This window comes from Motacilla alba, chromosome 15, assembly GCF_015832195.1.
Source record: "Motacilla alba alba isolate MOTALB_02 chromosome 15, Motacilla_alba_V1.0_pri, whole genome shotgun sequence".
Classification (NCBI taxonomy): domain Eukaryota; kingdom Metazoa; phylum Chordata; class Aves; order Passeriformes; family Motacillidae; genus Motacilla; species Motacilla alba.
The window spans coordinates 8,347,754-8,369,805 of record NC_052030.1 but is presented as its reverse complement, the minus strand read 5'-3'; the positions used below and the strand labels follow the sequence as shown (position 1 = coordinate 8,369,805).

At 42.5% G+C, this 22,052-nt stretch overlaps 1 protein-coding gene and 1 non-coding gene across 21 annotated transcripts in view; both read left to right on the top strand.

The window, feature by feature from the left end:
- EP400 (E1A binding protein p400) overlaps positions 1-22,052 on the top strand; it is a 57,278-nt gene that overhangs the window by 3,989 nt on the left and 31,237 nt on the right. For 14 of the 20 annotated variants that reach the window (XM_038152133.1, XM_038152132.1, XM_038152130.1 and 11 more), the window contains 14 exons: positions 1,866-2,001; positions 3,281-3,474; positions 3,925-5,981; positions 7,915-9,267; positions 15,029-15,119; positions 15,530-15,637; positions 16,352-16,731; positions 17,250-17,555; positions 17,702-17,887; positions 19,236-19,376; positions 19,484-19,562; positions 19,830-19,876; positions 20,883-20,940; positions 21,624-21,713. In XM_038152133.1, the coding sequence (XP_038008061.1) occupies positions 7,945-9,267; positions 15,029-15,119; positions 15,530-15,637; positions 16,352-16,731; positions 17,250-17,555; positions 17,702-17,887; positions 19,236-19,376; positions 19,484-19,562; positions 19,830-19,876; positions 20,883-20,940; positions 21,624-21,713 (2,809 nt within the window). In that variant the 5' untranslated portion in view covers positions 1,866-2,001; positions 3,281-3,474; positions 3,925-5,981; positions 7,915-7,944. Of the gene's footprint in view, positions 1-1,865; positions 2,002-2,097; positions 2,299-3,280; positions 3,475-3,924; positions 5,982-7,914; positions 9,268-15,028; positions 15,120-15,529; positions 15,638-16,351; positions 16,732-17,249; positions 17,556-17,701; positions 17,888-19,235; positions 19,377-19,483; positions 19,563-19,829; positions 19,877-20,882; positions 20,941-21,623; positions 21,714-22,052 lie in introns of all 20 variants that reach the window. The other 6 variants (XM_038152137.1, XM_038152142.1, XM_038152138.1 and 3 more) reach the window with 4 other exon arrangements.
- LOC119707673 lies at positions 2,646-2,784 on the top strand. Its single transcript, XR_005258807.1, has one exon. It is a non-coding gene; the product is annotated as a small nucleolar RNA SNORA49 (small nucleolar RNA).

The window sequence follows — 22,052 nt, the reverse complement described above, 5'->3', positions numbered from 1 at the left end:
GAGTAGAGCTTCCTAAGCAGAATAATTAAATCTTCTCCTTCTAGTTAATTTTCAGATGTACTTGCAAAACACTCAGAGGTTTTTTTTGGAGGGGTAGAGGGGGAAGGAAGGACAGAGGGGAAAAAAATGCTCAGTTAAATTTTGAGCTTATTTGATTTTTGCTCCTGAGTCTTCCCTCAGAAGAGAAGTTAGGATGGTTCCGTTTTGAGTCTTGGAGCAAATATAATTCTGCTGTAGAGCAATGTAGAGTTAAATCTTACAATAAATTAGGCTGATATGAGAAGAGTATGGGTAGTGAAGCCCAAGACAGCTTGTGTGACATGTGGCTGTGACAGGTGACAAGGAGGATGTCCATCGTGTTCTTAGGTTGTTCTGCCAGAAGAGAGCAGTGGCAGTTAATGAAGTTAAGGACTTGGAAGTGATAGCTGAAGTATAGATGTAAAACAGAAGAAGAGCTCATTCTTTTTCTGGTTAGGCATCTTTGGTTTCCTGGAAATAGCATACACAAAACAGTTCTTGTGAAATCATCTCTTACAGCTGCCGTTTTTGAAACCATACCCGTAGTTAAAGCTCTGCTCCATTAAGAAGTTTGACCCTAATTAGCATCTTGTGGGCAGTTCTCTTGCTGTCTGCAGACTCCAAAGATGACTAAGGGATATGGGAGTTCTGTCATGCCCCTTCCATGTAATCCTTCAGAGAGAACTGGAGCATCAGGGCATTTGGTGTCCTTGAATTTTACAGTATAGTGTGTTTCTTCTGTGTGTTGAGAGAAGCAGAATCCCTCCTGCCATATGCTCTTCAGCTGGGTACCTCTTTCAGCTCAGATTACTGACTAAAAATAATATTTTTGCCAGTAGGCATAAACTAGAAAAGCAGATTTATTTTTCATTGCAATGCCAAAGCTAACATTTGTCCTTGTATCACAAGTGTCGGCTTTTCTCCTGCTCTCTTCTCCAATTATAGAACTCTTGCATGAGCTAAATTATTTTCCAGTTTGTTTTTTGCATAAGCTTTATCTGGTCACAACAGATTCAGAGAAGAATTTTGAATTTAAAGGGTATTCCAGGAGAAAGAGACAACTGAAGGAACACCTGGACAAAATATACTTCTGGAATGAGGGTCATTGTTCCAGAACCCCCCTGTATGGCAGAGGCCTGTTGGAAACTTGCCCTTGGATCAGTGAAAGAAAAATCTCTCAGCATTGTTCTGCCAGCATTAACAAATGGTGCTGGACTGGCTTTGCCAATTCCTTCCATACCCAGCACTTCAGAGGCTCTCAGGACGCATTGCAGGAGCTCATTCTGACACACACAGCAGCAGATTGCCCTGAAGGATGTTATTGCCAGGTAATTGAGACAGGTCCTTGTGCAGTCTTTGCACAGATTTGGTGGGTGTGTGCTGCCCTCCAGAACAGGGTATTTATGTGAACAACTGTAAAATGCTAAATAGGCTGCCTTGTTTTGTCCATTTTGCAGGCCACATTCCTCTATGCTGAACCTATTTGCATCTCAGATGTAAAATTCATGATCATTCTAGGATCTGAAACTCTCAATAGTTCCATGGCAACTGTTATTAGTTATATAAAAATTCTACTTTATTTTGACATATCTTATATTTGTTGTGTTAATGCTGACAAAAAAAGAGTACGAGTTGTAATAAGCTTCTCTTGGTAACTGTATGGATAGTGGTAATTTGCTCTTCAGGTTTTTTTCACTTTATGTCAGCTTGAAACTACCTGTCCTGATTTACTTTCCATTATCTTTAGCCAGATGCTTTGTGCTTCTTTGCAAATATTACTGTTTTTGAGTAGTTAATAGCCCAAGCAGTTAAAAATTAGTGTAACAAAGTTTTGATTTGCTTTATAGAGACCTGTGTGTGCTTCCAGCTGTAGCTGTTGCTCCTCCATGTTTGTATGGAGCGAATCCCTCTTACACATGGACCCATGGAATGAAAGTCCTGCAGCTCAGTCTCCAGGAACAGAGATGGTGCAGTGTGATTCAGGTATTAAACACCCACCACTGGTCTCACCTGTGTGCAGGGGCTGTCTCTAATTGTGAGTGTCACCTGCAGAACCCTCAGGTTCTCATTCATAACCAGGCAAGCTGGGAGCTCTGGCTGTTCTGCTTTGGCAGCTGAAGGCAAAGGGACAGCAGGTGCTGATTTTAACACAGAGGATTGCAATGCTCAGCATCCTGGAGCTTTTCCTGAATTTCCATTTCCTCACGTGAGTGAGAGTTAGTGAGAGTGGTGCTCACGGCTGGCATTATCTGGTGAGAGGATCTCTTCCTCAAGCTCATAGTGAGTAGATGCTCATGGTAGGAGGGAAAATGCTAAAGGGAAGTCTAAGACATTTGCAAGATTCATTTACATAATTTCCTTACTCATTGAAGCAAATTATGTGTGTAGCTGTAGCTCAAATGTGTAATTATATATGAAATATGTCAGTCATATTACTGTTTGATGAGGCATCTAGGGTGTTTCCAAAGACTATGCCACTAGCTATCCTATGTTTATGAGCAATTTGTGCTTCAAATGCAGATGGCTTTTTTTCACAATAGCCATTTGATTAATTGCTTTTGCTTTCATTATCTGTAGCTATTTACATTGTTAGTACTTTAAGTGTAGCTGGTGTTTGTATGTTGGCAGTTCCTCAGCCTTACTCCAGGGGCTTTTATTTTTCGTAGAGTGCCCTGGCATTGCCTGAGGATAAATTGAAAGTATGCTCCTTTCCCTCCCCAGTAAGATTCTCTGTATCCTCTGGGGCCTACAATTTGAGCAAACATTAACAATATATTGAAGTTTTTCTTATTTTTTATTCCAAATTGCATGATTATGTTTTCTGTTAGATGCAGTATAAAACATAAAAGAATACTTTGCCTTAAAGCAACACAAGGCAGCTCAACAGAAGGGATTTGATTTAGTCAATAGACAAGAAAAATGATGGAGCATGTACAGGAATAACAACTCAGTCAGGTGTGCTTAGTCATGGGACATGATGTGATTACTTGTCATAGATCTTCAGATTTTATAAGGCTGACTGCACCATAAATTGATAGCTTTAATGGTAGACAGATTAATTATGAACTGTGTCGATCTGTAATATGGGCAGTCAGATAACTTGAAATGTTTGCACACAATGTAGGTTGTAGTTGCACACAATGTAGGAAGTAGTAAGAAAGCAATTTTTCCAATCTTCTCACTCTGTTAAAAAAAGTTTGTTTAGAGATTTATCCTATATTAACGTCAATTTGTAATTAAGTTGCTTGTTTCCCCATTTTAGGAATTCATAAGAAGCTTCAACCAAGACAAGTGATCCTTCTGTGCTATCCTGTCTGCCCACACTCCCTCCACAGGTGTCAGTCACACAGATGTGATTCCTGTTGTCTTCTGTGGCACTGATTTAGATCTGCTGATGGACACAAAGATGGGATGGCGTGACAAAAGTGCAAGAGGCAGAGATATCCACACATACAGGTGAATTCATGCTAAGAAATCAAAGGTAGAGAGAAGATGATTTGGGGAGAAACTAGGAGTTTTGGTTGAGGTCACCCTTACAGTTTAAGTAACTTGGTCTTTCAAGGTGCCTTCAAAGATTATATCATACCCCTTCCCTTCCAACTAGGGGGAAAATGAAAATCATGTCCTTCCCACACTGCTGCTTCTGTTCCTGTCTTTCCCTCCCACTTTGATCTAACAAACCATCTGGACTTCTGTGTTGGGACAGCCAAAATAAATGTGGGTGTTTTCAGCCCCTGAGAAACAAGAAAAGTCATTCTTGATTATCACTGGATTTCAGATCCAGTGATGAGATGCTGTTTGTGTAGGTCTAAGATGTATTTGAAAGCTTCTCTCCAGTGGATGTTTCTTGTCTTGGAAGGATGTGCTGAGAGCACAAGGAATGTAATGGGTTTCTTTGTTTTACAGGCTTGTAAGTGGTAATTCCGCTGAAGAGAGTCTGTTGAAAAAGAGTATTAAACACATGATTCAAGAACTGGCTGCTCAGGGAGGGGATTGTTCAACAGACTTTTTATCTCAGGTACTGTAATATTAAGAATGTGAGCGGTTACTAGTGATACATCAAAATAAGTGTTTTACTAGATCTGAGGCAGAATTTTGAAAAGGTAGTGGTTTATTTATTTCTAGGCTTGTTTGGGAACCAGTGGTATGTGTTCACAGTTAAATTGAGTAGAAATCCTGAACTGCCAGCTCATATAGAAAATCAGAAGGTAACAATATCTAATAAATATTGATAATATTGATATTGATAAATTGTAATAAAGATTTGCTTGTTCCAATGATAATGTTACCCTTTTATTGACATTGTTTTAATCAATCAAAAGCGACATCTGCAGCAAAAGGTGTCAAATACATCTGTAATCTGACTTTTCTAAACTTGATTTTAGGATGACTAAAAATTTTTTGAGTTTTTCTTAAAGGTCTTGGATCCTATCAGTGATGTGCTTAACTCTTGTTGCAATGTTTATCACTCCCCAAAGCAATGCCAAAATGGTTACATATAAATCACTACAGGTCCAGAGGGGAAGGAGAGTTTAAGTTGAAACTTGCTTTGCATTGTGAGGACCTGGGGGCTTCTGGGGTCTTTTTTTGTTGGTTTTCTTTCCTTTTTCTTGTAATTCCTCATTGCTGTTAGAGTGCTACAGGAGTGTTTGCTAAGCAAAAACATAACTAGATTTTAGAATTTTTAATAGCTTGGTGTAGAAGCAAATGTTAGTAATAACCTTCTCCTAACACTATGAATAATATAGATTATATTTATTACATTTCCATACACTTAGGAATATGAATTTCCCCAATGTTATGACAATATGACCTTGGATGGATCATTTTGCACTACCAGTATGTTAAAAATAAGGGAGGGGAGCTGTTTGTTTAAAGTGGTAAGATATGAATTGTCTTCAGTCAAGACTATTGATAACTATGAATTTGGAGTCAGGGCACTTTTGATTATGTATTTTTGGTACCTAAGTCTTCACTTTGCATTTATTCCAGAATGTGGTCATCCTCTTTGTGTTAGACAAGCCTGTGCTAAGACCAGAATTCTGAGTGTATTCAAATCTGTATAAATCACTTTGAGATTATAACAATGACTACTAGAAAAGAAGTTCCTCAAATAGATTTCTTTAAGTTTACTTCTACAGTCAATATTTTTCTCAGATTTAACGGTAAATCGGTGGTGGTCTGATTGGTGAATTTGTTTTCTCTTAAACACGAATGTATTTCACGGGGACCTTTTTCTTATCAAAGGCTCTGTGATGATCTTTAGCCTTAAGTAGTGTTTACTGTCCAAGAATCAAATCTGTGCTCGTGCTGATGTAAAGAAAAGCCTGAAGCGCTTCAGTCCGGCTCCATCTGATGTACCCAAGTCCTTCCTCACGTCCGGGTGGACCCTCCAGAGCATCAGTGAGTGCCTGTTGTCTCTTGTCCTGTAACCTGGCACCACCGAGCAGAGCCGGCCGTGCTCCGAGCTCCCTGCAGCCCCTGACAGACGGGGATGGGGTTCCCTCTCAGCTCGAGGCTGAACAGCGCCGGCTCCCTCAGCCTTTCCCCGTCGGGGGTGCTCCAGCCGCTCCATCACCTTTGCTCCCGCTCCGGGCGCTCCCAGCCTCTCCTGCCCTGGGGAGTCAGGCCCCGCCAGCTGCAAGTGTGGATTTCACTCCGCGTCTTGAAGAGTGGCGACAGCTCTGCTCCCTGCGCGGACAGAAACCGCCCGGGGCTTACCCCGCCCTGCCTCTGCTACAATAAATATCATTTTCCTGAGCTGTCGCCGAGCCGTTCCTATCGCGACAGGAGCCGCGGGCCGCCTCGGCGGAGCGCGCAGGCGCGGCGCTGGCGCAGGCGCGGCGCGGCCCGCGGGTGGCGGCGCAGGCGCGGCGGGACGCGGTTTGTCTCCTGCCGGCGCTGGTAGCGGCGCCCCCGCCCGCGCTTCCTGCCCGCAGCGAATGGAACCCGCGGCGCCCGCGGTAAGTGCGGCCCGCGGGGCCCGCCCGGGCCCGGCTGCGCGCCCCGCTCCGCCCCGAACGGCCCCCGGCAGCCCCGCCGCCGCACCGGGGACGGCCGCGCAGGGACGGGCCCGCCGGGCTCGGGGCGGGGGATGCGGGGCGGGCCCGGCCGGGCCGGGCCGGGGGAGCGCGGCCCTGGCAGGGGGGAGCCCCGGGCGGGGGGAGTCCCCGCGGAGCGGCGGGGCCGCGCTTCGCCCCCGGCCGGGCGGCCTCGCCGCGCTGCTCGCACACAAAAGGCGATCCCTGCTTCGGGACCTCCCTTATCGGCCTGTAATTAATTAAGTGTTTTCACTGAGGCCGTAAGTGTTAGTGAGGTGCGGGCAATTAAAATAATAAGACCTTGTTGCTGGTGGTATCGTTTGAATCTTAATTATTTGGTATCGGCGCTGTGAGATAACCACAAAACCTCGAAGAATCGCAGTATTGTTAAATCTTTTGGAAAAGGGGCCTGTAAGGAGTGCAGTTTTTTCCCCTTCCCGCTCTACGGAGCTCGCTCGCTCAGGTTGGAGCTCCGGCGAGTGAGAGAGCCGAGACCCGGCGGGATGAGCCCCGGTGCGGGGCAGCCGAGACCCGCCGGGATGAGCCCCGGTGCGGGGCAGTCGAGACCCGCCGGCTGAGCCCCTGAGCGGAGAGCTGGGACCCGGCGGGATGAGCCCCGTGCGGGAGAGGCGGAGCCCGGCCGGAGGAGCCGCTGTGCCGGCTGCGCTCCGTGGTACCCCCGGCACGGGCGGTCCCGGGGTCTCGGCCCCCTGTCGCTGCTGGCACATGTGTGACAGCGCTGCTTTGCTCCAGCTTTTCGGACAGCCGCCTCTTTCCCGGGGCAGGGAAGAGAATCTCCGTCCGCAGGGCTTGGGCGGATGGCTGCAGACAGCGCAGGGCAGGGGAGCGGCGGGCTGTGATGTGCTCCCTGCCCGGGCAGCGGAGGAGCAGGAGAGCCGGCAGCGCCCGCTGCATTCCGCCGCTTCCCAGCGGTGCTGCCGTGCCGGTGTGCTGCTGCCTGTTGCCGCCTGCGACCAGCTTGGAGTTAGGAACACAAAGGAGTAGCGGCATGTTTGTGTGTGTTTGGCCTGAAATGCTAAAAGTGAAAGTGTTGCTTACAAAAGAGGGGAGAGATTTTGAAAGGAAAAAAAAACCCATCAGGTTTCATTTTCTCTTGCTGCTATTTCTGCGTGACTCCCAGCCCTGAATCTATCTGTCAGTGCATGCCATTGGAATTTTTGTTTGTCTGTAATTGAAATACAACACCAGAACGTTTTGGGATTTCTGGGTAGCTTTACCCAATAAACAGCATTTTAAATGAAATGCGGATTCGGTTAATTTTCATCTCTTTTTGTGTTCTGAAGGAAAGAGAAGGCAAAGTTAAGGATCAAGTACAGTAGTTTTACATACATTTAAGATGACTTGGCCTTCAGTAGCTAGAACAATAAAGTTGAATACTCTGTCCGTTTTCTTATTTTTAGTTGCTGTTGAAACAATGTTTTAGCAATTATAATAAATTTGCATCAAGAGTTAAAAGCACTGAAACATTGGTAATAACATGAAAAAAGAGTAGATGCCTTTGATGCTGGAGACCATTGTTTCTTGAAGTTCCACAGCAAGGGAAAAAGTCCTGTTTATTCTTTTTTTATTATTATTTGAAGTCATTCTACCTAGCTAAGGGGAACATAACATTTGTAAGACTATCCAATAGCAGTATTAGCTAGAGAAATTTATGAGGGATTTAAGTGGGATTTGGTTGTGCTGAGGGTTTTGGATCATTTGAAACATTTTAAGTAACTGCAAAACCAGGATAACAGAGTTCTTACTATAAGGTAATCTTAGTTGTAACTAAATAGTTTCAGTTGCAGAAGAGTTTTTACATTCCCTGAATGTCTGTTTTTGTGTATTTCTTTAGACTATACTGTAAAACCTTAGATCAGTGAGAATGCACCATGGCAATGGTCCTCAGAATGCCCAGCGCCAGCTCCAGAGATCCAGGTCCTTCACGGGCAGCGAGGGAGAAGAACAACAGGCAAATTTACCCCAGTCCCCCGCAGCCTCTTTCGCGCCCTCTGCGAGTCCCTCGGCGCCGCAGTCGCCCAGTTACCAGATCCAGCAGTTCATCATGAGCCGGAGCCCCGTGGCCGGGCAGAACGTGAACATCACCCTGCAGAACGTGGGCCCGGTGGCCTCGGGCAACCAGCAGATCACGCTCACCCCGCTGCCGCTTCCAAACCCCACGTCCCCGAGCTTTCAGTTCAGCCCCCAGCAGAGGCGCTTTGAGCATGGATCCCCCTCGTACATCCAGGTCACCTCTCCGCTGCCCCAGCAGGTGCAGTCCCAGAGCCCCACCCAGCCCAACCCGGTGCCGGTGCAGGCGCTGCCCAGCGTCCGGGCGGGCACCCCCGGGCCGGGCCTGGGCATGTGCAGCCAGAGCCCCACCAGAGGGTTCGTGGATGCCAGCGTGCTCGTGAGACAGATCAGCCTGAGTCCTTCCAACGGCGGACACTTCGTGTACCAAGAAGGACCGGGCATTGCACAGATTGCTCAAGGAGCTGCCGCACAAGTGCAGCTTCCATCGTCCGGGCCGCCCGCCACCGTGAGGGAGCGCAGGCTCTCGCAGCCTCACTCGCAGTCTGGGGGCACCATCCACCACCTGGGCCCTCAGAGCCCCGTGGCCAGCGGGGCAAATATGCAGTCTTTGACTAGCCCGGGCCACATCACAACGACCAGCTTGCCACCCCAAATCAGCAATATTATCCAGGGGCAGCTAATGCAACAGCAGCAGCAAGTGCTTCAAGGGCAGCAGCTGAGCAGACCCATTGGATTTGACAGGACTTCTGGTGGATTGATAGCAGGAGTTGGAGGACCGAGTGCGTTTGGAATGACATCACCTCCTCCTCCCACAAGTCCTTCACGGGCCACTGTGCCGCAGGGGCTGTCGAGTCTTCCTCTCACTCCTACAGCTAACACAGCAGTGAAAAAACAGCCCAAAAAGTTGGAGGAAATTCCTCCTGCCAACCAAGAAACTGCTCAAATGAGAAAACTATGTTTGGATCATCACCACAAGCAGATGGAAATTCTTAAGGAAACTTTTAAGGAATGTTTGATTGAACTGTTTTTCCTGCAACATCTTCAAGGGAATATGATGGACTTTTTAGCTTTTAAGAAGAAACATTGTGTTCCTCTGCAAGCATACCTGAGGCAAAATGACTTGGATCTGGAGGAGGAAGAAGAGGAAGAGCAATCTGAGGTCATCAATGATGAGGTAAGAAACTTTATTGGATAAAATCATAGGTTAAGTTGTAGCACTGGGATTGTGAAGTATTAAAGAATGGGACAGGACATGAAAAATCATTTTTGCTTCATGAAGTATGGCAATTTTTCATAAAACAGTTGGCCTGAAAGCATGCAGTTCTGCTGGGTAGTGTGATTCGATGGGTTGGTTTGAGTGTGCTGTTAGATTTTTTGATTTAAGATAAAAGCATAGAGAGGAAGCTTTAACTGTCCTAGTTGCACACAAATAAAGATGGTAGAAGTGTGGAAATGGTTTTAAGCTCTCAGAATGGTTATGGCTAGAAATCGTAGTTTGAATTTCACTTAACTAGACTTGGACAAACCAAAAATGAATGAGCAAAAGCATTGCAAGAGGTTAGCCTGATTCATGTGTCTTCTAATTGTAGTTGTTACTGAGGTTCAATGTTGCTGCAGCCAACAAAAAAAGTGAATTAATCTAATTAGTGAGGGAGAACATGTGTAAGGGTCCACAGTCATGTATTATTCAGGGTGTCCTGGAGCTCTGTGTTTGAGCTGCTGTTTAAAGGATTAACAACCAGCACTTACAGACTGAACATTGACAAGTTCACTTGGTTACTTATGCAAAGGTTTAAATTACTAACTTGAATTCACTGCTTATTGATGGCAAAGAATGTGAAAGAAGCTTGCCACAAACAGGTGCTGTGCAGCTTTTCCTGCATGCTTGTACCCATCTGTGGGTGCTGGAGCACTGGTCTGGTGCAGAGCCTGCCCACAAGCCAACATGGCAAGTGCTTGCAGCAGGGTAGATAGAACTGATCCCTCTGCACCACTTGGCACTCATAAATCTTCTAAAATCTGTGAATTATGTAGTTGCCAGTTTGTAGAAGAACCAATATTATGCAAAGAACCTTGTGTTGCTTTGAATACCCTTTGGAAATGAGTGCCTGAAATTTGATGACTCTTAGGTGTGAATCATTAGCAATCATACCTTCAGTTGGAATTTGTGGGAAATCATAACAGAATAATGGCTGAAGTTTAATTTGTTCAGTACTTTGTTGTGTAAGCTTTTTAATTAGGTAAAATATATTTCTGCTTGTGACAGTTACTGACAATTTTGAAGGAATCATTACTTTATATAGTAACTTAAAAGCTAGCCTGTTACTGTAATTTATTGACAATGGATATTCAGTATTTTTTTTTCACCTGGTTTGTGTTTTGTCAAATTGTTTAGGTGTTCTTGTTGGGTTGCGTGTTTGTCAGCTGAAATAACCAGGTATTTTTAACTACCATCTGCACACTTTGAGGGATCTTTAGTGGGTGTAAATGGTACAGGTTCCTTGAAGTCACTTTAAATGAGTTGAGGCTCTACCCCGTGGTGTTTCGGGTTGAGAATTTGCTGTACTTCACTGCCTTCTCGTGGTGGATCCTCTTTTGTTTGTGGAAGCTTCTTGTCCCTGTAACTGCTGGAGAATTTTGCGAAGTGCAACAGCAAAAGTCTTTATGTGTTTTCAAGTGATGAATCCTTCTGAAAGATAGAGACATCTTTTGAGTATGTTCTTTCTTTGTATTTTGTTGTTGTCTTCTGTTTTATTTCCCCCTCCCCTCTTTATCACTTTCTGCTAAAGCAACGCGCTTCATCCCTTGCCTGGAAGGTTGATTTCTTTGGGAATTCGAGGGGAGAGTGAATGGTGGCTGTGCTCATTGCTTAAATAAATGTTGAAGCTCTCTTATGTTCAAACTGTCTGTCATGCTAATTTGTTGTCCGTTAGCAGCAGCAATCATTTAATTTAAAGCACACTTTTATGTTAACTGGATTTAAGAAAACGTTTCCAGTGACAGAAGTCACAATAAACAGTCAAGGCTGTGCTCTGTTCTGCTATTAAAAGTAAGACAGAACTCTAAAAATGGGCTGTGCTCGAAGCAAGCTGTACTGGTGGTGGTTTAGTTATTACCCCCTCTTCAGTAGAGGTGCCATCAGTACCAAAGGAATGTGTTGAACAGTTAAAAAAAAAAAGAAAACTTCTAAAAAGAAAATGATTCTCCCTTCTTTTTTTTTTTTCCCAAAATATTTCTCTCAGGTAAAGGTTGTGACAGGAAAGGATGGGCAGACTGGTACTCCTGTCGCTATAGCAACCCAGCTTCCTCCAAATGTTTCTGCTGCTTTTTCATCCCAGCAGCAACCATTTCAGGTACTTTTCAATGGTTCTAAAATGTAGTTTCATCCCAGATTTTTTTTCTTCATTCAGATTTGATATTTCTTAGATGAATTAGAATTTTCCCAAGAGCCCATCCCTTATCATCTAAACAAAACCAAAAAACCTCTGCAGTCTTCAAATGCATCAGTATAACTGAAGCCTTGAGGAAGTTAAAGCTTTGTCTCCAGGTTGCTGGCTTATTGCATTAACTTTCAGCTTGAATGTTTTCACTTTGGTTTGTTTGTCTTTTGTATCCCTAATGCATTTGGTTCATTTGTGCATTCTGCGTAGTGATGAAATGGATTCTTTGTCTGTGGCATTGTAATTGTGGATTTCTTCTAAAATTCTTTTCTTTTTTTTTCTTCCCCTTTTGTATTAAAGGTTTTGAGTGTGGCTACAGAAGGTTTTGGATTTGCCTTCCCTGAAATGTGTTAAACAACAGTACTAATCCTCTGACACAATTTGTTTTAAATAATTAACTGCTTTCCATTAGCTCTGCCATAAATGTTGGGAAGAAGCAACAGAAGAGCTTATTTTTATTATGAAAGTCCTTTTTAACATTTTTTTTTCTTTTTTCATGAGGAATGCCGGAGAAAGCCAAGAAATAAATGTGATAATGAGTTAAAATGTTTGTGGATCAGTTCGATGTGGTTTTATGCAGCTGCCTTCAACTCTGTTACCCAGACATCACTGCATACATACCCTGAGAAGTAATATACCCTAATTCCATCTGCAACTAAAATATTTACCTTTTAGCTCAATGATATGCTTAGCAGGTGTTGCAGGGTGAATTACTCTGCTGTACCACAGCAGCTGTACAGGCTGTGCTGCCTTTGTCTAGGCTTCGGAAATGGAAAGTGAAATGAAATGCAGGATGGGTTGTGTTCCTGTGTGTAACAAATGGGATGTTCTACAAAGGAGTTGTGCAGCAAAGGGGATTGCACTGAGAGCTTTTCATTAGGGCCAGTACTGACATGTCTTGGAAGTCTCCTTAAGTAGTCAGGCTTCATTTAAGCTGTTTAAAATACCTAATGTTTTATCAGGTTATTTACATTATTGTAATGATTGGGGTTACCACCAAGCTGTAGCTGCAGCAGTGGTGATACATTTGAAGGTATTGTACCATGCAGTTTCAGGGAAACTGGTTCATGCTAAAAATGCACAAAACTCTGTGTGGTACTGACCTTTTAGCACAACCTGCTAACGGAAAGTGGCATTTCTTTCCATCAGTCTTGCTCTTTGCAACTGTTTATGGAGAAATAATGTGTCCCAATCAGCATCACCATTCAAATCCCAGTGCAGAAGTGCAGTGCTTAGAGTGATTATTGTGTGCATGCTGCATAATCATGACCTTGGGACAGCTACGTTATTTTAATTAAAGTTGGGACAGTTTTAGTCTGATATTATTGGTATGTGACTGCAATTTATGAAGACATAACATGTCTGCTCTCTGAAGAGTTTGGCCTAAATTACATGGTGATAATGCAGACAGCTGGGAGGCATATTCTTAAGAAAATGTCAGTCAAAAATCCTAAGGTAGAGATACAGCCTGAAACTGTGAGTATGCAGTCATCCAGTGGGAGAGAGCAGGTGAAATAATTGGCATTTAATGTGGAGTTCAAAGAATATAATTTCTTAAACTGATTTCCCAGCAGCCTCTGATGCAAATTGGACATAAACTGAATTTGTTAGTCCATTTAGTAGCATTTTCCTAATCAATTCTTGTGGCTTATTTTGAGAATTCTGTAAATGCCTAGGACTGTGATGCTCTGCCAGACACTGGCTGTTGGACCTGAAATATGCTGCATGTCTACCTTGTGACAAGACAAATATTTAAAAACTGAATCCCTATTGAGTGTGAAATAGCAGTGAACTGTGAATATGAGTCAGAGACACTTAAAACCAGAATTTACATCTTAAGGCTGTGGCTGGATCGCTGGAGTGGCCACAAATGCCCTCAGAGCAGCAAAGAGATTAAGTGTTATTAATTCATAGCTATTGATTGAGTCTGAGGGGCATGAGATATATTCAGCTCAAAAAGGAGCATTTGAAACCCAGTCATTGTAGGTGATGTTGGCTGTGATTATTAATAGCATGCAGTGAAGCACTGAAGATGCAGGATGTCACTGCTGTGATTTATTTCAATATAGACTGGTGTTTGCCTCTGTGGGTTTAATTTACATTGGTAAAGTTTTGTTTAAAATCAGACAAGAAAATACCTGTGAATAAAGTAAAAAAAAAAAAAGGGAAATTACTGTTTTTATATGTTGTCATGAAAAAAATTCACAACATTTGCAAACCCTTACTATACATCAACATATTTAAGGCCTAACCATTAGAAAAGTACACTTTGAGAACTAGAGTGCTAAATTAATTCATTTCCCAGGATGCAGAAACTGCCGTACATAAAGTCTGTGTTTGTATTTTTGATGGAATCTCTTATGACAGCTTTTAAGATAGCCCTCATTTTTCTTATATGAAGTTTCATAGTAGAATATTTGGTACAGCATGGCCAAATATGGAGGAGACTTTAAAAATTACTTGGAAACTCACTGAAAGGAATTGGACTTGCACAGGCACTGATGGACATTAGTAAGTACTTGCCAGTATGCTGAGGGCCCAAAGAGCATGAAAACTGTCATATACCCAAATTTATTTGCTTCAGTAATCCTGTATGGGAGTCTGTCATCTGTGCTTGATGCTGAAAGGATTCTCTGGGACAGGTTCTTGCCCATCATTGCTTATATTACATGTAGTGATTTAAAAATAAAGTTTGAATGCACTGTGTAATCTTACTGAAGCTAAATTCCAGCTTGCTGAATCAGAGTCTGGGATTCCTTTTGCATCTCGATATCAACAGTGCTCTTCCAGGCTTGTTAATTCATAGTTTGTGTTCTGCTTATCCTCAGACAAAATGGATAGTAATTTCTGGTGAGCTCTGATGTCACCTTAGCCTTAGGGCAATATTGTTTCTCCTCACTGAGTTTATTCATGAGACTCATTTTGCCAGCTGTGCAAACAGGTACAAGTCCAGCATCTGGAAAACTGGAACTGGAACTTGTGTACCTTGGCTGAGGTTCTTTATTCCATCTTCCTAGCTTTTCCCTGAAATATTTCAACAGTAACTCTCACAAAGCTCTATCCTGAGGGAGCTGGAGACTCAAATAAGCTTAAGCTGTTTTCAGGATGAGGATGAATTTGTGTTACTGATGTTTCATACAGATATAATACACTAATAAAAATTTCCAAAACTTAAAAACAAAGTAACAAAAAGAACTCAGCAAGTTTGTTTTTTACATACCCCATTTTCCTGAGTTTGGTATCACTTAACAAAATGTAGGTGTGCATTATATATAAACAAATCCATCACTGTAAAATTTAAACTCAACCCAGAGGATTTGTGCATTGTGGTCAACTAAAACTTCATGGCAGATAATGAGTCTTGTTTCCTTTGTTGTACAGCTGTTCTGAAGGACTTTTTCTGTGCTGGCCTCCATAGACCTGCTTGTAAATTCTCTCCTGGTGTCAGACCATTTGCAGATTGAACTTCTGTGATTTGTTTTCTTTTCCCTGTAGCAAACGCATACAGGGACTCCAGCGATGGGGACTGTGAGCACCATAGAGCTTGAAGCTTTTAAGAGACAGCAGCAGGCCCTTGCACCAGCAGGTATGTTCCACAGGCACAATTCCACTTCCATCCTCTTTTTTTTTTCCAAACAGTGATTGGAGCCCACTGTTCAAAGATACATTTTTGCCTCACCTTGGGAATCACCAGATCCCTAGGACTATCTACTGTGACTGGTGCTGTGGGAAGAGTGCACTCCACTCCCAGTAGATAGGCCTGGATTTGGCAGGCATGGAGACACGGTTAGGTTGATTGTTCTGGCTGAGAAGACTGGAGATGGCCAACTTGAAGTCAGAGGGACTCTGCCCCTGGAGCATGTTCTTCATAAATGCTACACATGTACAGTAGTTGTAGCTTTCGGAGCTGACGGTGGAATCATGTGTAGTAGTTTGCTTTGTAAAATTGAACCCATTCCATTATACCATGCCATAAATGGAATTTGAATATCACAGATTCGTCTAAGAGACCACGAATTGAAGTGGGCCGTCATGGGATGGTTTTTCAGCACCCGGGTGTGGCTTCAGGAGTTCCTCTTCAACAGCTAATGCCAACGGCACAAGGTACTGTGTCACCACATGCCAGTTGCACATTAATTTCACAAGGAGATGTTGGTGATGGAACTAGAAACTTGGGCTTCCGGCCTGCCAAGATCCTAGTCCCACCACACACTTCTCCATGTAAATTAATACTTGGTATGCAATGCCTGGTTTGTTTAAGGAGCTAAGTGACGGGCTCCAAAGGTGCATGTGGGCATGGAAATACGTCACAGGTGCTGATGCAAAATGGCCAATCTGAGAATTCTGGAACTGAACCAATGATTTATGAAAAGGAAACCATCTAATTGGAACATCATTACAAATTTTTGTTCATTAGTCATGCCAAGCTTTAGAATATGTGTTAGAGTGAATGTGTTCTTAGAAAGAACTAAGTAGTATTTAGACTTCATGCTGGTATTTTAGGTTAAATTCCATTAGTTCACCAGTTTTTTTTTTTTTTGAGTATTCAAAATTTAGAAGACCTATAATGACATGCTCTTTTTTAGTTGCTGTGCTCCACATTTTAGTTACAGTCCTCTGCATGAAGTACTTCGTTGTTTATTGTAATGGTGATATATTTTGTGATTGTGATGTGGTATTTTCAAGTGATGGTGTCTTGTGGCAAAGTAAGTAACAAAACCGCTCTATTCGCAGTCGATTTCCTCCTTAAATCAACAGAGAGCATCGGACATTTTAATGTTTTAATCTCACCTGCGCGTGTCTCCTGTTGCCCTGCAGGTGGGATGCCCCCCACTCCGCAGACGGTGCAGCTGACGGGGCAGAAGCAGAGCCAGCAGCAGTACGACCCCTCCAAGGGCCCTCCGGTGCAGAACGCGGCCAGCCTGCACACGCCGCCGCCGCAGCTGCCGGCGCGCCTGCAGCCCGCCAGCGTCCCCATGGCCCCGCTGCCCGCCGCCCTGCAGCTCCCGCAGCAGCAGCCTCAGCTCGTGGAGCCTCCGGCCCAGCCGCAGATCCAGGTGAAGATCCAGCCCCAAAGCGTGCCCCTGACGGCCGCCCCGCTTCCAGCGCCGCTGCAGCAGCAGGTGCCGCCGGCGATCCACGTGCAAGGACAGGCGCCCAGCCAAGTGTCACAGCCACAAGCTACCATACAGCAGCAGGTACGGGAGCGGTAGGGGTGGACATGGGTTTGTTTCCATGGCCAGTAGAACCTTAAAGTGCTGTCTTCATCTCTTAATTCCCTTGGACACTGAAATCCTTTCTTTGTAAAAATGCAGGTGTGTCACCCTGTTCTTCTAAAGTTCTAAGCCATCTGATGTTTACATTTTTGTAATAGAGTTTCTCACGCACTTTTCATGTAGATAATGGTTGTTTTGCATTCCTTTCTGGAAGAAGAGACAATTGATAAACTGTTACTTTGACCAGTGTGGTTGGAGAAGTAGCAATTTCATCCTCCAATCCATGGTCACTTTTAGAATTCTATAAATATTGAAGTCCAGAAATAAATTCACCTTTTTTTGCCTTAGACATCTCAGCATGTGAGTGTCATTCACTTCGTGATGTATTGCAACACAGGTGTGCATTTGTTATTAAGTTAAAGTCTCCATTATGTTCTGCTCTAGTGTAGATCAAGTATTGTATCCTCAGCTCATCAGTAACCAGTGTGTTTCTTGGGCAGACTGTGACTCTGACACGGCCATCTGCAGATCCTGCTCAGAGTTCTCAGCGTCTTGCAGCAAATCCACTGCCACCTACCTCATCCATCGCTCCAGCAGCGATCCCAGGCACAACACCGCCTTCTCCATACCCAGTGCAAACAAACAGGACCTCTCCAGCAACCAGCAAGTCCCTGTCTCCTATTGCATCCAAGCCTCCTGGCTTAGCAGTAGCAGCAGCAGCACCTAAAACACAAAGTCCAGCTCAGAATGCAGCAGTGTTGCCACAGGAAAACTCTCAAGACAAGCTTGCTGAGCAAGTCAAGCTGGTAATATATGTTCTGTGTGATGCTTTTACACTTTCATTTTCCTGTCAATTAATTTAGTAAAGTGGGAGAATTACTATTTTTCTCTGATTCGGCGACTTCAGGTGCATTCTGCAGCTTCATTGTAAGTCTCTGTACTTCTTTTTTAGGAAAATCAAATCCACCAGCGGATAGCAGAACTGAGAAAGGAGGGTTTATGGTCCCCCAGGCGACTGCCTAAACTCCAAGAGGCTCCAAGACCAAAATCCCACTGGGATTATTTGCTGGAAGAAATGCAGTGGATGGCAACTGATTTTGCCCAGGAGAGAAAATGGAAGATGGCAACTGCTAAGAAGGTACTTGAAACCATTTTATAACTCAGAGCAATAAATATTGATATCACTCAGGGTGGTAGCAAAGCTATTGAGATATCTTTTGCTACAGATAGAAGTAAAGGAAAGATGAGGCACTAACTTTTACTTCAAATGAGAAGTTCTGTCGTCAGTTTTGCATATGGCACCTGAGACAGACTGGATAATTGTACAGATTGTGGAAGCAAATAACAGTTTGTGGATTTTATTCCTCTGGAGATCAAATCGCTTTTTTAGGAGCCCGCTCAACATGTTGACTGGGTTTAAATAAAAACTGGAGTTGTCACACCTGTCTCACAAATGAGTTATTTCCAGCCAATAAAGAGTAAATACAGAATTTTGTCAATAACTTCCACTGGCTGTGGTTGTCTGTCTAGTTATTTTTTCTTAATCTCAGAGAAAAATAAGAGTAAAGACAGTAGTGGAAACATGGTAGAGAACTGTTTCCATAGGAGGAGAGAGCAGCACAGCAGGAATACAGTAGTGCAATGAAAATTTGTGTGGTGTGAGATGAAATATATAAAATCTGTTAATTTACAGTGAGCAAGGGTTTTCTATGGATACCAGCAATGTTCCATCTTTTTTTTTTTGGATACATTTATGACCAATTTAGGGTAATGAACAGAGCAACTGAAGGTCATTAGTTTAAATTACCATGTTGTTTTCTACTGTATATTCTGAAATGATGGAAACTCAGAAGCAAAGAATTGAAATAAGTGTATTGTTTTGTGCAATAAATATCTGCATTTTGAATATAATTTAAATCTGGATTTCCATTTGTGGCCAACGGTAGGTTTTTAAGAATAGGAGAAACAGGAAGGGCAAATGTGAAATGATCCTTCCCCTGGCACTATGCTTCAAACTTCTGGAAGTCAATGTTTTAGGGACCTCCTGAGCTAAAGGTTGCAATCAAGTCAGTCTTAACAGCCATTGACTGATCTTTCACTCATGTATGTACACTCTTTTTGAACTCATTTTAGCTTTGGTCTCTGACATTTTGTGGTGTGATTTCTGTGACTTCATATGTGCTGTCTGAAAAAAGGTTTTCTTTTGTGTGTTTGCTGCTAATTTCAGTGGAATTTTTTCTAATTTTGGTATTCAGAGAGTGAATTTAGAGTTTCCTACTTGATTGCTTAGTTATAGTTGTATTTTTTTTTCTTTGAGTTTCATGTCTGTTGCTTTACTGGCATGGTAAGAATTAGAAATACTGGAGGTAAGTGCTGTGTGTGTAAAGCTATGGTCAACATCTGGCTGCTGAAAACCACTATAATCTTAAGAAATGCAATGATATGTATTTTGAGGTAACCTAATTCAGTATTTCATGGTATTTTAGATGGTAAGAACTGTGGCTCGTTACCATGAAGAAAAGAAACTTAATGAAGAGAGAGCTAAAAGGGAGGAACAGAACAAACTGAGGAGGATTGCAGCATCCATTGCTAGAGAAATAGAGTATTTCTGGTCTAACATTGAGCAGGTAAAGTACCCACTCACTAAGACTTGTGTAATTTGTGGTGGTTTTTTCATCATCAGGAGTTTATTTGTGAAATGAAAGTGATTTATTAGACTTGCTTTACATTTCAGGTTGTTGAAATTAAACTGCAAATTGAATTTCAAGAGAAAAGGAAAAAAGCTTTGAATTTAAAGAGGTTTTCAAGGAAAGGTAATTGTATTTCATTTCATAAGAAATATAGTCTGAATTCTGATGATATTGTTTTATGTAATATCACTGAGTGCAGGTTAATCTTGTTGGTAAAATTGTGAGTTGCTAATAAAGGGTTGTGAATAGATTTAATCATGAATTATGGGTTTTTGTGTTAGATTTTGTTAATACTTCTTGTGTTTTGCTTTGAATGCATTTAAAAATTCATGTAAGAAATGTAAAATTGCTAAGTGATGAATATATACATCAAGTGTAATAATTTTCCAGGTAAGGATGCAAAAGAAGACCTTTATTTGGAAAAAGAAATTGAAATGGTAAGTCTTTGTTTTTTGAAAAAGCCATCAAATTGGTTTAAATGTGACTGCATATGTGAAAAAGTTTTGGTAAAAGTAATTTTTTTTAATATATGGTGATGATAAGAAGAGTTCACTGTAGTTGCTAACAAATGAACATTCACTCACAAGCACAATTTTTCTTCTCTGGTTAGGAAGGGAAGTGAATTGTGGTTGGTACATGTCTTTAGTGGCTGTGAATCAATCATTCTGAGATTTAAGACCAAAAAAACTGTACAAATTAATTGCCAGACTTGGGCAGGAGTTTCATTTGCAGTAGCCAGAGGTAGACTTTGTGGGGCATGAAAGTGTTTGCAGGTGTTCAGCAAAGATTTATCTGCTAAGAGACAAAGGTGTGTTACAGAATGGATCAAACTGAATGAAACTTGGATATCTTTTTCCCTGGATGAAATGTGTGTTAAGGGCTCCTTGGCTGTGTCTGTGCAATTGGAAAAAAAAAAATGGACAAGGGATCTGAGGCCCTGAGCCATCTGTTGTGGCACAGCTGATGCCCATGTGCTGAAATACACCCCCTTCGCTAAGCAGAGTGCCTGCATCTGAATTTCCTGCTAGGAACAAGCCTTAGCATGTGTTACCAGCACTGGCTGGGAGAGTTAATTGGCACAGGCTAAACAATTCTACAGACTGCACTGGACAGCTGAGACAAACACAGGCCTGTGCCGTATCCCTTTTTTATTGACTAGTGAAAAAATTTAGTCCTTGAGCCAGCCTGGCTAAAAGTTTTGTACCACAGCTGGACCTAAATAATTTGCCCCATGAGCAGTGGAAGTGGCAGACTGCACACTCCCATCAATTCAGAAGCAGAGTTTCTGTTTTGGCATGACCAGGGAAGTGGTAATAGGTGTTAAATGTCTATCAGCAAATGCTTTTGAGATTGCAAGGCGTGTTTTGTTGTCTTTAAAAAACAAAGCCCCCTGCTTATCTTTTGTTTTCTCTGATATTAAGTATTACAATTATTTAATGCTAGGGGGGTTCATCATCTGGAAGGAAAAGAAAGGCAAGCACGTCTTTGACTGATGAGGAAGGTAAGTCACTTCCCAAAATTTTGCATCCATAGCATAGTACATAAGTTGAATATTAAACCCACAGGTTTTCAGTCTGTTACTGTGTGGATGCAGTGCTCTTCATGAACCAAATACCAACCTTCATCTATTTCTTAGAGACATTAGATAGTCAATTAAATAGTAAATTATCCTAAAAGAGCTCTAGTGAAAATTTGAAAATAACATTTTCCTTGAAATGATACTGCTACCATTACTGGAGGATTTTAATTCTTTCTGTCCTCATTACTTCATTTGTCAGGCCTTACTAATGGTCTTGAAATTCTTTTGAGGATTTTAGACTGAATTACCCATCTGCTTTGGGTCCTTTCTTGTTGGTGACCACTCTGTCATGTTGTTTACAATGGAGCTCCCCTGTTCAAAGCTATGGAACAACCTGTGGTGAACATTGTCAATCAACATTAAATTGCCTTCTGTCCTGAGGCAGAAGTGCTTCTCTCCTGTTCATTTATCTTTTAAATACTGCATATGTTTGCTTTCAGATTATGTTGTTTTCCATACGTATTTAACTTTTTTACATCCTGCAGACTTAGAATATTCTACAGACTTAGAATATTCTGTGCTCATTCACTTCAGGGGGATAGAATTACAAGCCTCCTGAATTATTGTATAGTTTTAACCCAAGATTTGCATTTGTTTTCTTGTAGTTGAAGATGAAGAAGAAACAATTGAAGAACAAGAAGCTAAAGAAGGAAACATAAACCATCAAACTGAATTGTCTAATCTAGCCAAAGAAGGTAGGCACGTGGCTTGGTCCTTCTCTGGGCTGGGCTCTGAAACAGCAGCTGGAAGTACACAGCACTTGTTATATTTGTAAAGAGGATTAGAGGTGCATTCAGATGTTCAGTCCTGTGTAGTCTGTGTTTAGTTTTTTCTGTTTGGAAAGCTGCAGCAGTTTATGGGGTGATGATCTGCACTTTATGAAGCAGTCCTAGTTATCACACAGGGTGGCTTGAGAAAAAGTAGTTCTCTAGTGGAGCACTGCATTAAAACCTTACATCAAGACTCTCAACCCAAGTTCTAGGAGTGCATGATAACAGGGTCATATCAGATTGAACATGGACATTTTATCAACT